Source organism: Phyllosticta capitalensis (assembly GCF_038381095.1).
Source record: "Phyllosticta capitalensis strain CBS 128856 chromosome Unknown BKA78scaffold_1, whole genome shotgun sequence".
NCBI lineage: Eukaryota > Fungi > Ascomycota > Dothideomycetes > Botryosphaeriales > Phyllostictaceae > Phyllosticta > Phyllosticta capitalensis.
Window position 1 is genome coordinate 2,441,618 of NW_027117439.1, and position 18,675 is coordinate 2,460,292.

Consider the following 18,675-nt stretch of genomic DNA (forward strand, 5'->3'; position numbering starts at 1 on the left):
TCTGCATCAGCTCAACGTCTTGATTCCAGATTCCAAACAGTCCTTCGTAGGCTTGCACTTCAGTCCGGCTCGCTCAGATCAGATCCAGGCTCGAGTTTGTCGTCGGAATGGTGTGGGGACGAAGGAATGTTTGGTGATGATGCAACACGCCGGGAGACGGCAGAGCATGGTTTGGAGGTTTCAAAGTCTGAAAGAGATGGAGACGATCTTTTCTATTCCGCGCTCGTGTGCAACAGCTTCATATAGAGCGAGTAAACGACTTGTCCACCCACACCTCCGGCGGACCTTTGCATGCTTCCCCGAAAGGCTATCGGATTCGGAAGCATCCAGCTTCGGCTGATCCTTACCAGCCTGGTTTACATCATAGCAGGGGTCGAGCTAAATGTTCAAGCTTCTCTCAAAAGGCTTGTGTTGTTTTGATTCCATTGTCCATGCTACAAAAGCAACGCTGCGTCGAGGGCTCTCCGTCTTTTTTCAATCTTCTAGAAGTCGTGCAACTCAACTCCAGTCTTTTCCTTGACCACTTCTCTGGTCAACTTCATCAACCGCTCTCTGAGCTCTCTATCCTGGCTCATCTGACTCCCAGGCTCCACAATGGCCGGCGGCGCTATGTACTGCCCGCTCTGCTCTGTCGCCGTCGCCGCAAACATGGTGCTAACGGCGCCTGACATGATATCCTTCTTGAATGGCTTCGCGAGGAGACTCATCCCATAGCCTCCTAATGGATACACCTCATGTATCCACTTGTTGGTCTGTGCCGTATCCACGATACCTGGATGTGTAGCATTGACAAGCAAGTTGGGATGCTGCGAGTGAACATGCTCCGTCAGGTACCGCGCGTACAAAATCGAAGCCAGCTTGGTGCGGCCATATTGAGGATTAGGACCAAAGTCCTTGTTCAACTCCTCGACGCTCTCGAACCGGGTCTCCTTGGGCGCCGACTCGTGTAGGTTCGACGCCAAATGCACCACTCTGACCGTGGAACCGGAATCTGCAGTCTTCTTCAAGATTGGTAATAGTCGCGACGTCAACACCGCATGACCAAAGTGGTTGACGGCCATGTGACGGTCGATGCCGTTCGACGGAACTTTTTGGGCAGTCATGATTCCACGCGCCGCATTGCAGATGAGGACGTCGATTCTGTCCGTACTGCTGGCTATCCTGTCGGCCACATCGGCCGTGGCCTTCCAATCGCTGAGGTCGCAGGGCAGCCACTCGACCTTGCTCGCGGCGGCTTCCCCCAATTCTTCGCGGATAGCCTTGATAGCGTCGGTAGCGACGTCTTCCGATGTCGAGACGATGAATAGCCTGGAGATGTTTTTGGAAAGCAGCGTATGCGTGCAGCCATATCCAATACCCTCAGACCCGCCCGTCACGACTGCCACCTTGCCAGACTGGTCGAGCGCCTGGTCTAGTGAGAATTGGGAGGCTTTTGGAGCGAGCGAGTGTGTATGGGTGCCGCCAATGTTCTCGGCGATGGTGTTCTTGACGGACTGCATTTCTGTGTCGGTATGGAGACGTCTTCTCGGCTGAGATTGGTTTTCGAATGGATCTTTAGATTTCAAGGAAAGTGTAGAATTGCAGAGCAACGGCGCAGGTCTTATATACGGAGCTGCTGCAACTGCTGCTCCCTTGTGTACACCAGACGCATGCAAAAGACGGATGAGATGACGCACCATGTCGTCACAACGATTTCACAATAGCTGAAAAGCGGAAGATGGGCAAGTTGTTTGCATATCGATCGGTGATTATCCTGCTTTTGAATGGGCATGTTTAAATGCCATCATGGCTCCAGCAGCTCTCCAAAGTGCATTATTGGTTTGGCGTTTGGCGCTGGCCACTTTGGTAACCATGACGCTTAGATGTATCCTACGTCACACTGCTTGCCTAGTTGGGTAGACTAGTCGCCGCCTGCCAGAGAATTATCGCCTTTACCGTTGCTTGGTGGTCTGATGCTGTCGTCTCTGATGGCCGTGAAGGACTTTTCCTTGTGTTGCGGCTCTGACATATGCATGGATGATGTTTTGGATCGAGCACATGGACAAGAATGGTGGAAGAACTAGGTAGTTTAAGTAACGAGGCACGGGTTGACATGTGACGGACTAACATAAGTGAGAGCCGCTCAAGAAACGTTTCAGAAAGGAAAGGAAAATTCACATCTATCGTGAGATTTCAAAGTCTCGCTCCAAGTTTGAAAGTAGACACCGCTCGTGCCACGCTAGACAGGAAGAATCCACTCGCTGTACAAGATGAACGATTGTACAGAGTACGCCATGTTCAGACGGGCCCAATCCACAAACAAGTCAAGAGTCCCAAAGTGTCCTGTATCGGCAATGAAACTCCAAACACCCATCCGTCATTCGTGACAGTGGTATCTCCCCGACCTCTTAGCACCGCCACCTGCATCGCCAACCAAACCCGTAACAACTCCAAGGCCTCTCACTGCGTCAAGCTCTTGAGCTTTCCCAGTCCTACCCGCCCTAGATTCTGTACCATTTGTTGACCTCCTACTCGCTGCATTTGTACAACCGCATCCCCTAGCAGCACACGGATCGCGCCCTCGAGCCGTCTGTCTTTCTTGCGCCGCATCCACAGCAGTATTATTCCCAGGATGACAATGTCTGCCGCAATCAGCTTGACCACAAACCAAATGAACCAGCCAATCCAAGCGCCAAAGCTTCGACGCTGGGACCGCGCAAACAGGCGCCGCGACTCAAGCTGCTCGCGAAGGGCCGCAACTTCGGTCGTCATTTTGACCAGCGTCGCCTCGACACGTTTCCGCCACTTGCGGTCTGCTGCAATGTACCCCGGATTGGCCCGGGCTGCAGCGCCGCGGTCTGCCGTTGTTGCGGGAGGTGCAGCTTCGCGCGCCCCATCCGCGTGTTCGCTATTGTCTTGCGAATCTTGCGCATCCACAAACTCCTCCTCGTCGTCTTCCTCGCCTTGCGGTGGAGGTGAGAGAACCGTCATCTGCCCCGTCCGTCGCCCCGGCAACTGCTGGCTCGGGGGTGGGGGATAGTCGTGAGAGGTGGTGCCCGAGGAGCCAAAGGTATGGTAGGAGGGCATGCCGAGGGTCTGGAGGGGCGACGAGGATGACGACGAGGGTACGTTGGACTTGACTTGGTCCCAAACGAATTCGAGTTCGGCGACAAGCTCGCGGGCGTCGGGCGAAGGCGAGGCGTATTTGTGCATGGTGTCAATCAGGGTCTCGATATACCGGCGCTTGGCCTCGGTGCGCGAAAGTCCATTCTGCTGTTTCCATGCGTCCCTGGGGAAGTGAATAGTCTCAGCTCATCTGTCCTGGGTCATGGTGAAGTTTGAGGGTGGTTGGAGTCACCATTTCTCGCGAGCCCGGTGCGCCTCTTCCGTATCACCCTCAGGCTTCTCCATTATACCGTCTACATCGCCCTCTAGAACTTGTGTCAGGTTCGCGTTGATCCGGCGGACAAGATGGGCGAGAATGTACCCATGCTCTGTTTGTACAATCCATAGAGCTTTAAACGGATGGACGCAGGCGGCTTCTCCGAGCCAATCCGGATCTTATTGACCGTGTTGAGCGCATGGCTAAAGACTCTATCTGAAGTGCGCAAGAGGCGTCAGTATTGGTTTCGACTGAGGTGATTTGCGGGTGATCGCGTGCTCCCGGCAGTGGGGAAGGGTCTCTTACCCACAGAGTCGGACATGTCAAGCTACCCAAGGCCAATGCTGTGATGCAATGAGGGAGGAAAGCAGGAGCATGAAGGTTGCAAGACAAGACGCTCAGCGCGGCGGCTGGGCAGCATGCGCGCAAGAGAGCAGGATATAGAGTTGCGGCGAAGCGGAGTGATTCATGGCGAAGATGGAGAGGGTCGGCTTCGGTTTACGGATTACACCTCACCTCACATGCCCTGGCCGAGGCTGCCCGCCACAGCATTCCATTGGGCGGCTACAGAGACGCCGCCAAATTGTTCCCCAGCTTTGGGAGAAGACCCAACTAGACCTCAACGACCAGTCTTTTGAAACGTCCGTTCAACAGCTACAGTACCTTCACACTACCCACCGTCAATGAGCGCGACTCTAGGCTTGCGAGAAGCGTCGGCAAGTGCTCGAGACTGAACAGACAGGGAGAGACGGGATCGAGTCGAGGCAAGACACAAACCTCCGAGTACGTTGCGGATGGACGCTGAACTGATCTGTGGACTGGACGCCTCGCTTCAGACGTTTCTACCGCCGCCGTTGTTGTTGTTGATTGACCGCCGCCGGCTGTATAGCTCTACCTTACGCACCGCCACATGTGGCTGGACAACACGGTGCGCGTCGACTTTCCGCAGGCCGCATTGCAGCAGCTTCAAGGTCTAGCTCCCAGTCCCACAACATTGCGCTTCCACCCTCCCGTCCCCAGCTCATGGACCCTTGCTCCGCCTGCCATGTCCTCGTCGCGCCCGACCTCAAAATACTATCAACATGCTGAACGCGTCTCCAGCGCATCCAAACCACGCGTCTCCTCCATGAACCGCGACCAAGACCCGCTCTCGCAGTCTCGCGCTTCTTCCTCCCGCGCCCACTCCTCCACCAAGGCCTCTGAGCGTCGCACCGAGAGATCCAATGTGCTCGTTAAAGAGGCTCTATCGGTGAAGCGCACGCCGCTCAGGCATTCGACCGATAGTCGCGCCAATTCGAGAAGGTCCAAAGATGAGGGGCCCGCGAGCAAGACCACCAGCCGGAGCGTCTCAAGTTCCGCTGATGTAAAGGACGATGAAAAACGGGGTAGGATTCATGTCCACATACTCAACCTGAAGGTCACCGCTGACGGTCACCAGAACCATGGGTTCCCCAAGCCTCCTTGATCCCGCATTCTACTGCACCGCTCGCCTCGAGAATATCCATACCACAACGAGCCTCTCTTGCGCCCTCCCAACTACAACCAGAACCTTTGGGGCAACTGTCACTAGAAGCTCAGGAGGCGGCTATTATAGAGGATCTCCTTTTCGTTTTCATGGGCTTCGAAGGCCAGTACATTCGATTCTCGGAGACGTACAACCCGTCGGAGGAAAAGGACAGGCTTATGGGGCCTTCTTTCCGTATAGCGAGCGGCCTGGATCCGAGCTTACGGGACCTGACAACCAATATGCTGAAAATGGCTACACACTACTCGGCATTGGAAGCTTTCATCGAAGTGCAGAGCCGGGACGAATACGGCGCAGTCAACCACGCGCTGTGTGCCGTCGTCCGCAAGCTGCTAAAGGATTATCTAGTCCTCATGGCTCAGCTGGAACATCAAATGCTCACAAACTCTACCTTCACACTACACTTGCTCAACCTGCATACCAAACCAACCAGCCACATGCTCTTCCAGCTGTACAGCATGGGCCTCGAGGTCTTGAGGGCCAACGGATTGATTGGGAATGATGATGATGACGACCTTGATGAAACCGAAAATCTTGAAGACATTCTTGAATCCCTCAGGGAGGGCGGGAACATTGCACAGGGCTCCTTGGGAGGAAAGAAAGTCTGCAAAGGCGGTAGCGTGCTTGGACTGATATCAAAAAGACTGGCATCGATGTCGGGAGACCCGGCTGCGCGGACACTGCTTACGACCTTGTTACGAGAAGCCAGTCGGCCTTATATGACCATGCTTAACGAGTGGCTACACCAGGGGGCCATCAAAGACCCGCACAGCGAGTTTCTGATCAAAGAGCAAAAGAGCATCAAGCGCGAGCGTCTTGACCAGGACTACACGGACGAGTACTGGGAGAAGCGCTACACCATCCGCGATAACCTCATTCCTCCGCAGCTAGAAGGTCTCAAGGACAAGGTGTTACTTGCGGGAAAGTATCTCAACGTCGTTCGGGAGTGTGGCGGCGTCGACGTTAGCAAAGCGGTTCAAGAAGTACCCACCACCTTCGATGACCCTCGCTTCTTGGAAAACGTCAACAGCGCCTACGCGTACGCCAATTCTTCCCTGCTCCATCTCCTCCTCACAACACATGCTCTCCCCGCCCGTCTCCGATCCTTGAAGCACTACTTCTTTCTCGACCGCTCCGACTTCTTTTCATACTTTCTCGAGCTGGGAGTGCCAGAGCTCAGAAAGACTGCGCGAAACGTTAATATCGGGAAGCTGCAGTCTTTGCTTGACCTCGCCTTGCGCCAACCCGGCAGTGTGGCTGCGGAGGATCCATACAAGGAAGATGTCAAGGTGCAGATGAACGAGATTGGATTGACCAACTGGCTCATGAAGATTGTAACGGTGACTGGTCTAGATCAAGATGCTGCGACGGGCAGCTTCTACACTCCGGCCGCACCATCGACCACCTCGAGCTCCAAGGATGACAAGGAGATCATTGGCTACGAGGCACTCGTCCTCGATTACGCCATGCCGTTTCCCCTCTCGTTGGTGGTCAGCCGTGTGACACTGACGCGCTACCAACTTCTCTTCCGCTATTTACTCTCACTGCGGCACGCGGAGACGCTCCTAGCGAGCAGCTGGATTGACCACAGCAAGGGTCGCAGTTGGAATCACCGCTCGTCGAATCCCATGATTGAACAGTGGAAGCGCAGGGCTTTCACCCTGCGGGCGCGCATGCTGGTGTTTGTGCAGCAGCAATACTACTACAGCACGGCCGAGGTCATTGAGCCGAATTGGCAGTCGATGATGTCGCGATTGAATGCAAATGCAGAGGCCGAGGAGTCGGCAATGGATATTGACGGCGAGGCGCCAGAGCAGGTCAAGCGCACGGTCGACGAGCTGATGCAGGACCACGTCGACTTCCTGGCCACCTGTCTGAAAGAATGCATGTTGACAAACTCGAAGCTGCTCAAGGTACGCTGAAATGTCCCGTCTTGTCAGGGTCCCAGCTAACAAAATGCTTGCACAGATCAACGGCAAGATCCTAAGCACATGTACCATGTTCGCGCACTACACAGAGTCCTTCTCACGCTACCTCACCTCCGCCGACGCCGACCTCTCCTCCTCCCCCATGTCTCCCACCAGCACCACGACCGGCGCCAGCAGCAAAGCGTCGAGCGCTCGCCACGCAGCCAAACCGTCGACCGCGTCAGCTGGCGTGACTCACGACCCGGCCAAACTGACCAAGATGATGGAACTGCTGTCGAGATACGAGGAGAATTTCACGAAGCACCTGCGTATTTTGCTCGACACGCTCAACTACTATGCCGCTACGGAGACGGTCGTCTTTTTGAGTTTGTGTGCAAGGTTGAGCGCCGCGAGCGAGGGCTTGGGATTCGGCGGCGTGCATGCCGTGCAAGGTGGATTGGGATGATGATGGGGCGGAAGAGTCTCTAGTTTCCTCAGGAGCAGCCGTTGCTCTCTGGGATTGCTGGGCAGGGGCTGGGGTTGGGACAGACGCCCCAATTGGCCCCAGATTTTGGGCAGTAGCGAAATTGCTTGTTGTGGTCTTGGTCCGCTGGTGGACTGGTGGAGAGTGGTCGGTTGTTTGGCCGCCAGACGCACGCATCGTTGTATGCATAGATAGGTACATGCCGTACATCCATTCATACCCCGAATCATATCATTCGACTCATGTTTACATCTTTGCAATTCTTCAAGACACTGGCTCTTAATGTAAGCGCTCGACTCCTAAAATAATCATCGATTGATGTATGCACTACTAGTCGGAATTATGTTTCTGCCGCACGACCGAGGCGAGCAACGGGTCAAGTATGAAGAGGGCCGAAGATGATCAATATTTATGTTTGTAATGACAGCAGGCAAACAGGGTAATCAGAAGGGTAGATGGGGATAGCAAAAGAAGCCGTGCAAGGCAAAAGAGGGAGCAAAAGACAGCTCTACTAAACCATTCTAAAGCAATTGAATCGACAAGAATCCAGCAGCATCCCAATCCCAAAAAAAAAAAAAAACCTAACCAGTGGTCCTTACTGTCGTCGAGCATGCTTTTCCACGGTCATGCGCATATACCATCATCATCACATCCAATCGTCGTCCAGACACTTACAACCCACCCTCACACTCCCACACCTTGCGGCCCGCAACCCACGTCTGCAGCACCTCGCCCTCATCGCTCAGGACGACGAGGTCAGCCCTCCGTCCCTGCTTCAGCACACCAACACCAGGGCCGCCCTTTGCACTCGGCGAGCCGCCCAGCGCAGGCGGCATGCCAGGGACCTCGTAGCCGTCAACACCCATGAAGGCGGCGACGTTCTCGGTGCAGCAGCGCACGGCCTCGGCGACGGTGCAGCCCGTCCACTTCATGAGGTTGCGGACGGACTGGGCGAGCGGCGTGCTGCCGTTGGCGCCGGCGCTGCTGACCAGCATGGCGCGCGCCTGGTTCGCGCGGAACAGCAGCGCCGCCGTGCTGGGCGCGACGTGCTTGCCGTCGGCGAGCAGGCCGTAAAAGGGGGGCTCCGGGTCGCTGGACGGCGGCAGCGTGAGCAGGCCGACCAGCCCGTCGTCGCCCTCGGCGCGCCAGTTGACGGTGGGCATGGCCGAGGGGGAGAGACCTGTTGCGCCGGCCGTGAGGGCCGAGAGGCCGGTCGTGTAGGCGGATTCTTTGACCTCGCCTACCTCTGGTATCAGGGAGATGGTGAGGGAGGTCGAGCGCATCGAGGGGATGAGCGGCGTGGTCGTGGCCGAGGGCGCGAGGGTAAGGTGCTTGAGGGACGTGGGAGGGGAGGGTCCAACGAGGATGGGGGTTTGGCGGAGGTCCGGCTTGTAGGCGTGGGCGCCGAGGATGGATGCGCCTTGGAATTTGGCGTGAGGCTTGGGGACCAGCGAGGGGAGAATCTGCGAGTGCATTGGTTAGTTGGTGGTCCAATTCGTCGCAAGGGAACAGCATGGTGGTAGTCGACTGGAATTGGGAATTGACTGAGAACAGGAAGAGGGAAAGATGATCGAACTCGAATCGGGGAAATGAAAAGACAAGAGGTTACACCAAAATTTGACTAGTCTCAGAAAGCTTCGACGCAGACAGAATTCCATCGGCTGATTCAAGCAATCAACGTCACTCGGAGGCATACCTGCTGAAAAGTCTCGGGAGCTACCGTCGGAATCGTTGCCCAGAAACCAGTGACGCCCTGAGTAACGTAGTACTCGGAGGTTTCCTTGAGCTTCTGCTCATACTGCTGCTGGCTCTGGAAATCGGTAAACTGGAAACCGTTGGCACCGTAGGTCTGGAGCTCGAGGAAACCCGGAGCCACAATATGGCCCTCTAGGTCGCAGACATCGCCGCCAATGTAGCCGGTGCGGTAAAGAATGCGGCCCGTCTCCTCTGATATGACGAGATGGTCGTCGATAAGCTGGCCATTGAGGCAGTAGCGGCAGTTTGTGAGAAGAGTGAACTGATTATCGGTCATTATGGCGATAAGTGAATAGAGGAGATGGGACAGTGGGAGGAGAGGAGAACCTACGGGTAGCAGTGATGGAGAGCCGTCGGTACTTGTATAGCTACGGTTGCGGTTACGGTCCGTGGAGGAGTACCGTGCCGGCCGTCAGCTCACGCGTACAGGACCCAGGACCAGCTCAGCAAGCTAAGCTCTCAGCCAGCGGCGGCAGTCAGCAATTGAGGTGAAAGTCTAGACTGCAGCCGAGGGAGCGTCCGAGGGGTCGTCCGAGCTGGTCGTGGTCCCCCGTGTGCCCCGTCCCGGTCCTTGGCGCAGATCTCCCTTCCCGGGAGCTCGGGCCCGGCATCATGACGTTTTGGTCTAGCTCCGACAGCTTTCATCTTCCTTCGACTCTTCCAACTTCATGACACTCATCCATCGTACTGCTCCCAAGCAATCATGAATCGTCGAATATTTGCGCAGTACCCCACGCCCCAATAGCCCCCTGGCTTTGCCGCTGCCTGATGAGCTGACCTGTGGACCGCGTCGCGTCACGGCAAACCTCGTTAACGTTCAGCTTCCAAAAAGGCAAGCAGCTTGGCCAGCACTGCCATTCTCGGCCTTCAGTCGAGGCCAAACAGGACGCGACCCTGGCCGTGATGCTGCGGTGCGACACGCAATCATGGTGTCGGCGGAGCTGGTGGTGCTGGGTGGCTTTGTGCTGGCTGGTCGACGCGCCCTGGCGTGCCCCATGATGTCATGGCTATCGCTGCACCCGCTGATCAGGATCCCAGCCCTTTCAACTTGAATGTCTATAACTGCCTCATTAACCCTCCGAAACCCTTTCTCCTCTCCACTGCTCCTGCCATTGACCGTCTCAAACCCTCCCATTTTGCCTCCAGAGGCTTCATCAGCCTTCTGATTCTCCTCCTACGCCCATTCGCTCTTTCAACACAGCGCTTCCACGTCACCTCCGCTACCCCTCCACCACCATGGCCGACCAGCTGCAGCAGGTCGCCCCAGGTGGCCACTACTCGGGCAATAATCGCATTCCCACCGTGAGAAAGTTCATGGACGCACTTGACAAGGACAAGGCAGAGCGTGACAGGCAGATTGACGAGCGCAACCAACCTGCCAAAGATGGAGTTACCCCGCATCAACCCAACCAGGTGCACCAAAAAGACCACCAAAAGACGGTCACGGATCCCACCACTGGAAGGGAGGTGGTCATTGAGGATGCCAACAAGCGCATGATGGACTTGGTCGAGAACCCTCAGGTCAGTATTGCTTGGACCCGCTTTGAGCAAGCTTCTAACCCCCACCAGCTCTCCGTACCCAACGCCAGCTTGGGCAAAGATACCCCCATCAAGACGGACTCTTCGCAACCATACAACGAGTATAGAGAGAACCAAGATGTCACCGCTCCACCGGATCCTGTGGCCGAAGGAACCACTTCCGACGTCCCAATCCATGGCGAGAAAACAAACATTTTGTTCCACCCGACGCCCTCGGTTAGCTACGAGCCATATTTTGTAACCATTGAAAAGCAAGCAGGAGGTCTCTGCGCCGGTGTCGTGATTGCCATCGTCTTGATCGGCAAGATGTTCGGTGGCTCGCTAATAGGTCTGATTCCTTTGGGCGCATGCATAGCATCTGGCGTTTGGTTGTGGATGAAAGAAGTTGTACGGAGGGGTAGAGATCTGGAATGGCATAGCGAAAGGACCCGCGGCCAAACCGTAAGGTTGCTCCTCCATCCTGCCAAGTCAGCGCTAACTCCACCAGGCGACTGCGAACCTTCTTCCTGAGTCTGTCGAGTGGATGAACACTTTGCTCGAAATAGTCTGGGGACTAATCAACCCGGACATGTTCCAGAGCGTCGCAGACACCATTGAGGATGTCATGCAGGCCTCTGTTCCTGGCGTCATTGAGAATGTCCGTGTCGCGGAGATTAACCAGGGCAGCAATCCAATTCGCATCCTCAGCATGCGAGCACTTCCCGACTCGCAAATGCAGGACATGAAGAATGAAATCCACGAGCAAAACAAGAAGACAAAGGACCCTCAGGAAGCAGCCGCTGATGAGGAGGGCGGTGACTACTACAACCTCGAAGTTTCTTTTGCATATCACGCGAAACCGTCGGGCAGCAGCGCTTCGGAGAAGGCGAAGAACATGCACATGGCCTTGGTGTTCTACTTGGGCGTCAAAGGACTTTTCGGAGTTCCTCTTCCGATCTTCGTCGAACTCCAAGGGCTCGTTGGCACTGTCCGCCTTCGTCTAAACATGACTCCGGAGCCTCCTTTCCTAAAGACCCTCACTTTCAGTTTGATGGGGTTGCCCCACGTTGAAGCTGGCTGCGTCCCAATGGTTCAAAAGGGCATCAACATTCTCAACCTGCCCCTGATTTCGAACTTTGTCAACTACGCCATTGGAGCAGCTGCCAGCATGTATGTTGCTCCGAAATCAATGTCTCTGGACCTTAGAGCGATTCTCCAAGGCGACGACATTACCAAGGATGTCCGCGCTCTTGGTATCCTGTGGATCCGCATCCACCGAGCCACTGGCCTCAGCAAGCAGGACAAGCGCGGCAGCTCTTATGGCGGCAGTGACCCTTACATCACGTTGACTTTCTCCAAGTATGGCAAGCCCATGTACTGCACACGAGTCATCACCGATGACTTGAATCCCATCTGGGAGGAGACGGCAGCGCTTCTTGTCACGCCCGAATTGATCAAGGCAGACGAGAACCTGAGCGTCGAGCTCTGGGACTCTGACCGTCACAGCGCCGATGACATTGTTGGCAAGGTAGAACTTTCGATGCAAAAGATGATACAACACCCAGGCAAGATGTATCCGCAGGTCAGCAAGCTGGCCGGCATGGATGCCGACAGCACCATGCCCGGAGAGCTTCATTGGGAAGTTGGCTACTTTGGTAAGCCCAAATATCGCCCGGAGCTCAGAACGGACGGCAAGAACAAGAACATCGATTCCAACCTCCAAGACAAACCTGAATTCCAGGACGAGAAGGGAGTCGTCAACACTGAAGAGGACGATGCTGTGCAGCACACCCCTCCGGATCCTCTCTGGCCTAGCGGTATCGTCAGTGTGGTCGTCCATCAAATTGTCAACCTCGAGCTGGATAACGTCAAGGGTACAACTGGCAGTCGCAAGGGACGCGAATTCGAGCCGGCAAAGGAATATGGTGAAAACACCAAGCAGGAGGGCGGCGATCTGCCCAACAGCTACTGTACCATCCTCCTCAACGATGAGCTGGTTTACCGTACGCGTTCCAAGGCAGTTAGCAGCCAGCCCATCTTCAACGCAGGAACCGAACGTTTCATTCGCGACTGGCGCTCTGGTATCGTCACAGTCACTGTTCGCGATCAGCGCCACAGAGAGCACGATCCAATTTTGGGAATCGTTCCGCTCAAGCTGACCGACATTCTCGAGTCGAGCTCGCAAGTGACGCGCTGGTATCCTCTTGATGGCGGCATTGGATTTGGACGCGTCCGCATCTCCCTGCTCTTCCGCAGCGTCGAAACGCGCCTTCCGCCAAACCTTCTGGGTTGGGATGTTGGCACGTTCGAGTTCTGCTCTGACCGCATCACGGCCAAAGGCTACCCACACCATGCTAAGCTCAGGATGAGGACTGGTGGATCAACCGCAAAGGTCCCACGTACTGAAGCCCATCAAATCGAAGACGGAGAAGGAGTCTACTGGGACATCAACAAAGAGGGCCAGAAAGAGGTTCGCCTGCCCGTCAAGTACCGCTACCGCTCGCCCATTGTTTTCGAGTTCCATGTCAGCGGCAAACGCAAGCCCGACGCTCACGCAGTCGCCTGGCTTCACCACTTGATTGACAATGAGAACACGGAAATTGACATTCCCATCTGGCAATGCACCAACCCCGCCCGCCTGACCATGAACTATATCACCGAGAACAACTGTCAAGGCGAGCCTGGTCTTGAAGACCTGAAAGAAGTCGGAAGGTTGCGATTCAGCGGCCGCTTCAAAGCTGGTATGGACGAGAGCCACGAGGCCTTCATTATGGACAACGACTCCCGCGAGACATATGAGACTTGGGAGGCATGCATTGCCGAAGGTGTTCGCCAGCGACGTGTCGACAAAGAGCTCCCAGAACGCATCCAACAGTTGCACGAGAGGTCCCTCACCTCGAGTCGCGATGTCCTCAAGGCAGCTCCTGAGGATCAGAAGCAGAAGTGGCTCAGCAGAGACGGCGCAGACTGGTCTGGCGCGTTTGGCTCAGATCCAAAAGCCTTCATGGACTCGAAAGGCCGCAAGCGCCGCGAGCCCGGCAAGGAGCCGCCGGTTCATGATCCAAATCATCCATCGAGCGACGAGGACCACGAGTCCGACCTTGAAGAAGATCGCCCCTCGTCTTCTTCATCAGGAGATCCAGACCTCGGCATCCAAGACGCAGACAACATGACGAACACGGCGAAGCAAAAAGGCCATCGCAGAGAGACGTCTTCGACTTCATACGACGCTCCGTCGACGGACGCGAGCCTTGCCGGTGGTCGCCCGAGTACCTCGTACACGTCGAACTCGACGTCGGACGCCAACTCCAACTCGTCTCCCACGTCGTCCACGGCGATCAACAAATCCACCTCCTCAGTGAACCGCCAAAACCGCCGCACCGAGGCCCGCAAGCAGCGTGGCTTGATGCAGTGGCGGCCGGCGCGCAACGTCAAGTTCGCCAAGGACGAGGGCATCATCGGTATGCGCAAGTTGAAGCACATGGTGACGGGCTCGCTGGATGGGAGGAAGCCAGGCGTGGAGACTGAGACAGGCAACTGAGCTGGCGGGACTGTTGAAGTACGTGGACGTGGTGGCACTTTTCCTACTTTTTTTTTTTTTTTCTTTTCAAAAAATCGGCGTCGGAATGGTTGGGGGCTGGATGGCTGGATGGGTCTTTCGGCCGGCTGGTTGCTGAGGCTTCTCGTTGCATAACATGGTAGCATTTTCTCTCCCTCGTGTTACAGGCAACGAATGAGGCCATGATGTAATGAGTATTTTTGTACTGTAATGTATCTCTGGAGAAGAGCAATCATAAGAGGCTTCATCTGAATCGTCGTGCGATGGGATTGTGCGAATGTCCATAGGAGTTTCATCGTTGGACTGCCAGGGGCATTTTGAACTTTAAGATGATCCGGAGTACTGAACAGGCGAGAATCAAGTATCGTCGACTGCCTTGACGTCGCTCGACACTTGCGTTATATTGTGTCCGTGGTTTCATTTCGCACCGAGAATTAGAAAACACCAGAGAAAGATCTTTCTTTGGACTTTATGATTTTCTTTGACTCTGCAGGCTTCCTATACTAGACCTGGAGTTAGCAGTCTAATTTGGCCACCCACCACCTTTTTCAATTCACCCTTCATCCCCTATCCCTCCATCCCGTTCATCCATCCATCCCCTCATCAAATCTCCTCCATCTCCTCGGCAAACTCATCGACAACCTCAAAGTCGCCCACCTCGACCCTCTCCGGGCGCACAAAGACGCCGCAGTTGGGCTTGCACTCAAAGTAGCGCGTGCCGTCCTTGACGGAGCCGTCGTTGCGGCCGGTCGGCTCGTCCAGCTCGATGCCCACCCACGGGCCCAGCGGCGCCGGGAGCGAGGGGATCGCGCCGACGAAGCGCACCGTGCCGCGCCGTCCGTCGGTGCTGGCGGGGAGGAGCTGGCAGCGTTTGCCGGGTGCGATGGCTGTGGGTTTTTGATAGTCAGTCTCGGGCGGTAGCAGCAGCAGTTGCTGCAGCAGCAGCGGCGATGGTGTAGCAAGCAAGCAGCACGCCAGATGGAAATGAAGAGCTGGGGGATGGATGCGCAAGGTCACGTACCTCTCTCCTCGACCTCCCGCTCCAGAGCCTTGACCTTTTGCTCCTCGATGCTGGGGGCGTTGGGGTCGAAGCGGCCCAGCTTCTGCGCGCGCTTCCACGCCAGCACGCTGTCGCTGCGGTTCTCGTACTCGTCCTCGGGCATGACGTACTTTTCGACGGCGGATACATCGCTGAAGTCGGTGCGCGCCGCCGCCGGGCGCGTGTCGTTGACCTGGAAAGGGGTGCGGTGTTAGCATTTGGTTTGGAGGGGTGGGTTTGACAGGGGAAAGGTCTTTGGAGGGGGGAGAAGGGGTTTTTGGTTGTGGTGTTGCTGCTGTTGGTAGTCAAAGGCATTTGATGGAAGTAGTGAGTGAGCGGGAAGCTTTGTGGTTCGGAAGTTCAATTCTCATGTCCATGCTTAGATTTTGGGTCTGGCAGCATCCAGAGATGCGTTTTGGGTTTTCAATGAAGCCCAGAAAGACATAATGACTGCTTCGTATAGTTCATGTGATGCATGAAAGCCACGACTGCTCGGTGCGGTTGATATATTGAGAATATCAGGCGAGCTTGAAGTGGTCGATAAATCGAACGACACCCCAAATGCATGCTGGGGCGTCAATGATTGCCACCAGGGACCAAGCAGATCCATGATTCAAAACAACCCATCGACCTCACGGATCCCAATGCGGAAATCCATGTCTCGGCAGTCCGCAGCTTGGGCGCGAACCATGTTTCCAGTTGCTGGGTCCAGCTACGACCCAGCGGGACGACGGGGCCGGACGACAATAAGCAAGAAATAATATGGAACTCAGGGGTTATCGGCCCCCGAAAAAAACAACCGGCGTCGAGGCGGAAAGGTGTTGTTTTTCTCATTGTTTTGGGGAGGTTGGAGCGGCCAGGTACATGAACCATGGCGGTTCGTGCAATGACGTTGGCTGGGATGTGGGAGATTCTGAGGGGCGGATGGATCCTCAGATCAGCCCTCCCCGGTAGCAGGTCCACCCACGGGGAAAAAGCATCATGCAAAAGCAGATGAAGCTGGCAAAAAACGAGCAGGATTGTTGACTCGGGCCCTTGGATTGGACAGGGGTCACGTTTTGGGCAGCGTGGCACTACCAACAGCAGGACGAGGGGCAAGAGGGGCAAAAGAAAAGAATTGGAGGTGGCACTTACGTAGATCTCAGCATAAGGCTGGAGAGGGAAGGAGGACAGCTGTGTTGTTTCTTCGTCTGCGGCCTGAATGGGGATGGGTTGCTGCGAGCCGATGCGAAGAGAGAGGGTCTGACAGGAGGCTGGGATGCCCGTTACAGGCTCCAGACGCGTCTTGAGGTTGGCAATGGACCATGACGGAGTGATGCGGCGCTCGCTGGCAGAGTTGGGCGAGGAAATGAGCAGAGCGACGTCGTGGGCGGACTGAAGCGACATGTTGGAATGAGATGCAGGGTTGCGGTTCAGGTGCAGGATTGATGTCCGAAGAGGATTGGTGTTGAGGTTGCGGATGACACCGACAGAGCGGCACGCTCTCCGACGCCGATCTGACGACGCAGACCAGGGCAGCCTCATGTCATCGTCTTCAACCCAACACCATCACCAACACCTCATCGACTCGACCAACCTGCATCCGACCGCGCCAGCACCAGCGCCAGCGCCAGCGCCAGCAACATCAGCAGCAGCACCGCCTCCGCCTTGGCCTTTTTCCACGATTGCCGCGGCTCTGGCGGCGCGATCGAATCGAGTTCCCCGTCGGTTCGGCCCTATAGCGCGCCAGCAGCACTTGACAGCCATGCTCTCCCTGTCTGCTTGCATGCCAGCTGGCAAGGCCCTCCCCGGTCAACCTCTCCCATCACCCTCTCACGTACGTATCGACCTGTACCGGACGCAACCACACTCACCGCCCATTTCCCGCCTGGACACGACAGCTTCATCCATCATACCCCGGATCTGACCGACCAACCTCAAAAGCATCATCCCAAAGGCCGCCTGAAATTTGAGGAAAAGACTGTTCGACGGCCCCATCGTCATCCCCTGCTTGCATGGCTTGCGCTGCCAGGTCCACGTGCATCTCTGCTGTAGGGACATGCCATGTTACTTCAACACCATCTCATCGCGAATCCGTCCGCCTTGCCTTGCCCGCCCTGCCCTGCGCGACTCCGTTCCGTACGCTCCTGTACGCCGTGGCTGTAGCCGCACGCAATCGATGCCGCCTGCCGCGCCTGTCCCCATGCCTCATCAGGCCTCAATTCCATCATCTGCGCGTGCCCCTCTGCTAAACATGGCCCGCCGTCTCTACCCACGCTGTCAAAACAGGCTCTACCGCCGTCACGCCACATGAGCACCCGCCAGTCCAAATAGCAACGTGTTCCTGGATCCCATAACATGGCGTTCATGCTCACGTGGAATATCCATCGCCAGAGTTCCACCGCGCATCTGGCCGTGGGCCGCCGCCCGTCGACGAGGCAAGAATTGTCACTTTGGCCACGGCTACGAGCGTCCCAAACCGACGTGTTTCACCGCTCTTATGTAGCCTCCAGGGTTCCATCTAGTCACCGTCACAGAGACATTCCAAACTCTCTCCCCATCTCCAACCACTGATTTTCTGGTAGCGAACGCTTCGCCGGGGCCACCATCTGCCGGCCCTCACTTGCTGGGATCTGTCTGCAAAAAAGGTTGTGCAGATCTTTCGTCCCCGGCGCTGCGCCAGGTCATCAAGCCTGCACCATACATACATCAGAGCGCAAGAGAGAGAGCAAAAAGGCCCAAATCTTCCTTCAGGCGCATCCCTGAAGCAGTTCACCGCTTAACTCTTACCGATGACTGGTTGCCTTGAGATGTTGCCAAAACTCAACCTTAGGTGTCCACTATCAAACCTGCCATTTGCCTCTGGGCCCTCGGTCGACCTTGTTCGAGGTTTTTATTTTTTCTTCTTCTTCTGCTCTCTTCCATGCTGCTGCCCTGAGCTGTGACATGGTGACTCTTCCACTTCTCGTCTGCGCCGGCTTTGCGGCCCCGTAGAGGAGACACGTCATCATACGTCTGCTTGCAGCTCGTCAGAAGCCTGCCATATCTTTTCCTTCACACTCTGCCATGTCCGGATCCAGTGATCCTTGAAATAGTACCCGTGGTTGATCCCAGGAGGTGCTTACTCTGTGGCGCCGCCCTTCATGCATGAACATCGTTGCCCAGCAGTTTGATTAGGAACAAATTTTCCGCCCGCCTGGTCGCATGTTCCCTTCTTTTTGGCTTCCGCCGTTGGCGTGGGCGGTTGCTTTTTCGCACCTAATACACTTGCGTGCACCGCAGCCACGATTGGCCGTCAACACAGTCGACCCCTGTGACCGGGGGCCCTTGAGCGCTTTCCCAAATAGCACATGACGGGTAGCGAGTAAGAGTGCAGAATGGGCCTACAAAGACGTAGTTGGTCGTTGCGTACCCTCGCATTCGGAACTTTTCGACCTCGACTCATTTGCTTCGCCACCAACAGCGTTCGAAGCCCATCTTGCTGCGGGGGCGAGTGGGTTGGTTGTCTTGCTTACGGATCTCCCTGCGCGTCAAGCTTAGTCTCCCAA

General features: G+C 55.9%; 6 protein-coding genes across 6 annotated transcripts; 2 read left to right on the forward strand and 4 right to left on the reverse strand.

Moving 5' to 3' along the window:
* Positions 1 to 482: 482 nt before the first annotated feature.
* Positions 483 to 1,499, reverse strand: BKA78DRAFT_244997 (uncharacterized protein; the record flags this gene model as incomplete). Its single annotated transcript, XM_066884085.1, has 1 exon — positions 483 to 1,499. The coding sequence occupies one exon, from the start codon at positions 1,497 to 1,499 to the stop codon at positions 483 to 485; it is 1,017 nt and encodes a 338-aa protein (XP_066749545.1).
* A 552-nt stretch (positions 1,500 to 2,051) lies between these two features.
* On the reverse strand, positions 2,052 to 3,838 carry BKA78DRAFT_302925 (acyl CoA binding protein-domain-containing protein). Its single transcript, XM_066887495.1, has 4 exons — positions 3,668 to 3,838; positions 3,467 to 3,577; positions 3,338 to 3,410; positions 2,052 to 3,268 (listed from the first exon to the last, which is right to left on the reverse strand). The coding sequence occupies exons 1-4, from the start codon at positions 3,681 to 3,683 to the stop codon at positions 2,440 to 2,442; spliced, it is 1,029 nt and encodes a 342-aa protein (XP_066749546.1). The 5' UTR covers positions 3,684 to 3,838; the 3' UTR covers positions 2,052 to 2,439.
* A 649-nt stretch (positions 3,839 to 4,487) lies between these two features.
* BKA78DRAFT_245396 (Spc98 family-domain-containing protein) lies at positions 4,488 to 7,259 on the forward strand (the record flags this gene model as incomplete). Its single annotated transcript, XM_066884123.1, has 3 exons — positions 4,488 to 4,746; positions 4,800 to 6,799; positions 6,855 to 7,259. 3 exons carry the CDS (start codon positions 4,488 to 4,490, stop codon positions 7,257 to 7,259), a joined length of 2,664 nt encoding a protein of 887 aa, XP_066749547.1.
* A 314-nt stretch (positions 7,260 to 7,573) lies between these two features.
* BKA78DRAFT_340093 (uncharacterized protein) lies at positions 7,574 to 9,386 on the reverse strand. The gene is made up of 2 exons (XM_066890310.1): positions 8,974 to 9,386; positions 7,574 to 8,740 (listed from the first exon to the last, which is right to left on the reverse strand). Exons 1-2 carry the CDS (start codon positions 9,307 to 9,309, stop codon positions 7,949 to 7,951), a joined length of 1,128 nt encoding a protein of 375 aa, XP_066749548.1. The 5' UTR covers positions 9,310 to 9,386; the 3' UTR covers positions 7,574 to 7,948.
* Positions 9,387 to 10,140: 754 nt separating this feature from the next.
* Positions 10,141 to 14,158, forward strand: BKA78DRAFT_276558 (uncharacterized protein). Its single transcript, XM_066885571.1, has 3 exons — positions 10,141 to 10,553; positions 10,602 to 11,012; positions 11,059 to 14,158. The coding sequence occupies exons 1-3, from the start codon at positions 10,269 to 10,271 to the stop codon at positions 14,089 to 14,091; spliced, it is 3,729 nt and encodes a 1,242-aa protein (XP_066749549.1). The 5' UTR covers positions 10,141 to 10,268; the 3' UTR covers positions 14,092 to 14,158.
* Positions 14,159 to 14,355: 197 nt separating this feature from the next.
* On the reverse strand, positions 14,356 to 16,679 carry BKA78DRAFT_302937 (CAP Gly-rich domain-containing protein). Its single transcript, XM_066887496.1, has 3 exons — positions 16,283 to 16,679; positions 15,131 to 15,341; positions 14,356 to 14,996 (listed from the first exon to the last, which is right to left on the reverse strand). The coding sequence occupies exons 1-3, from the start codon at positions 16,670 to 16,672 to the stop codon at positions 14,713 to 14,715; spliced, it is 885 nt and encodes a 294-aa protein (XP_066749550.1). The 5' UTR covers positions 16,673 to 16,679; the 3' UTR covers positions 14,356 to 14,712.
* Between the last annotated feature and the right edge of the window lie 1,996 nt (positions 16,680 to 18,675).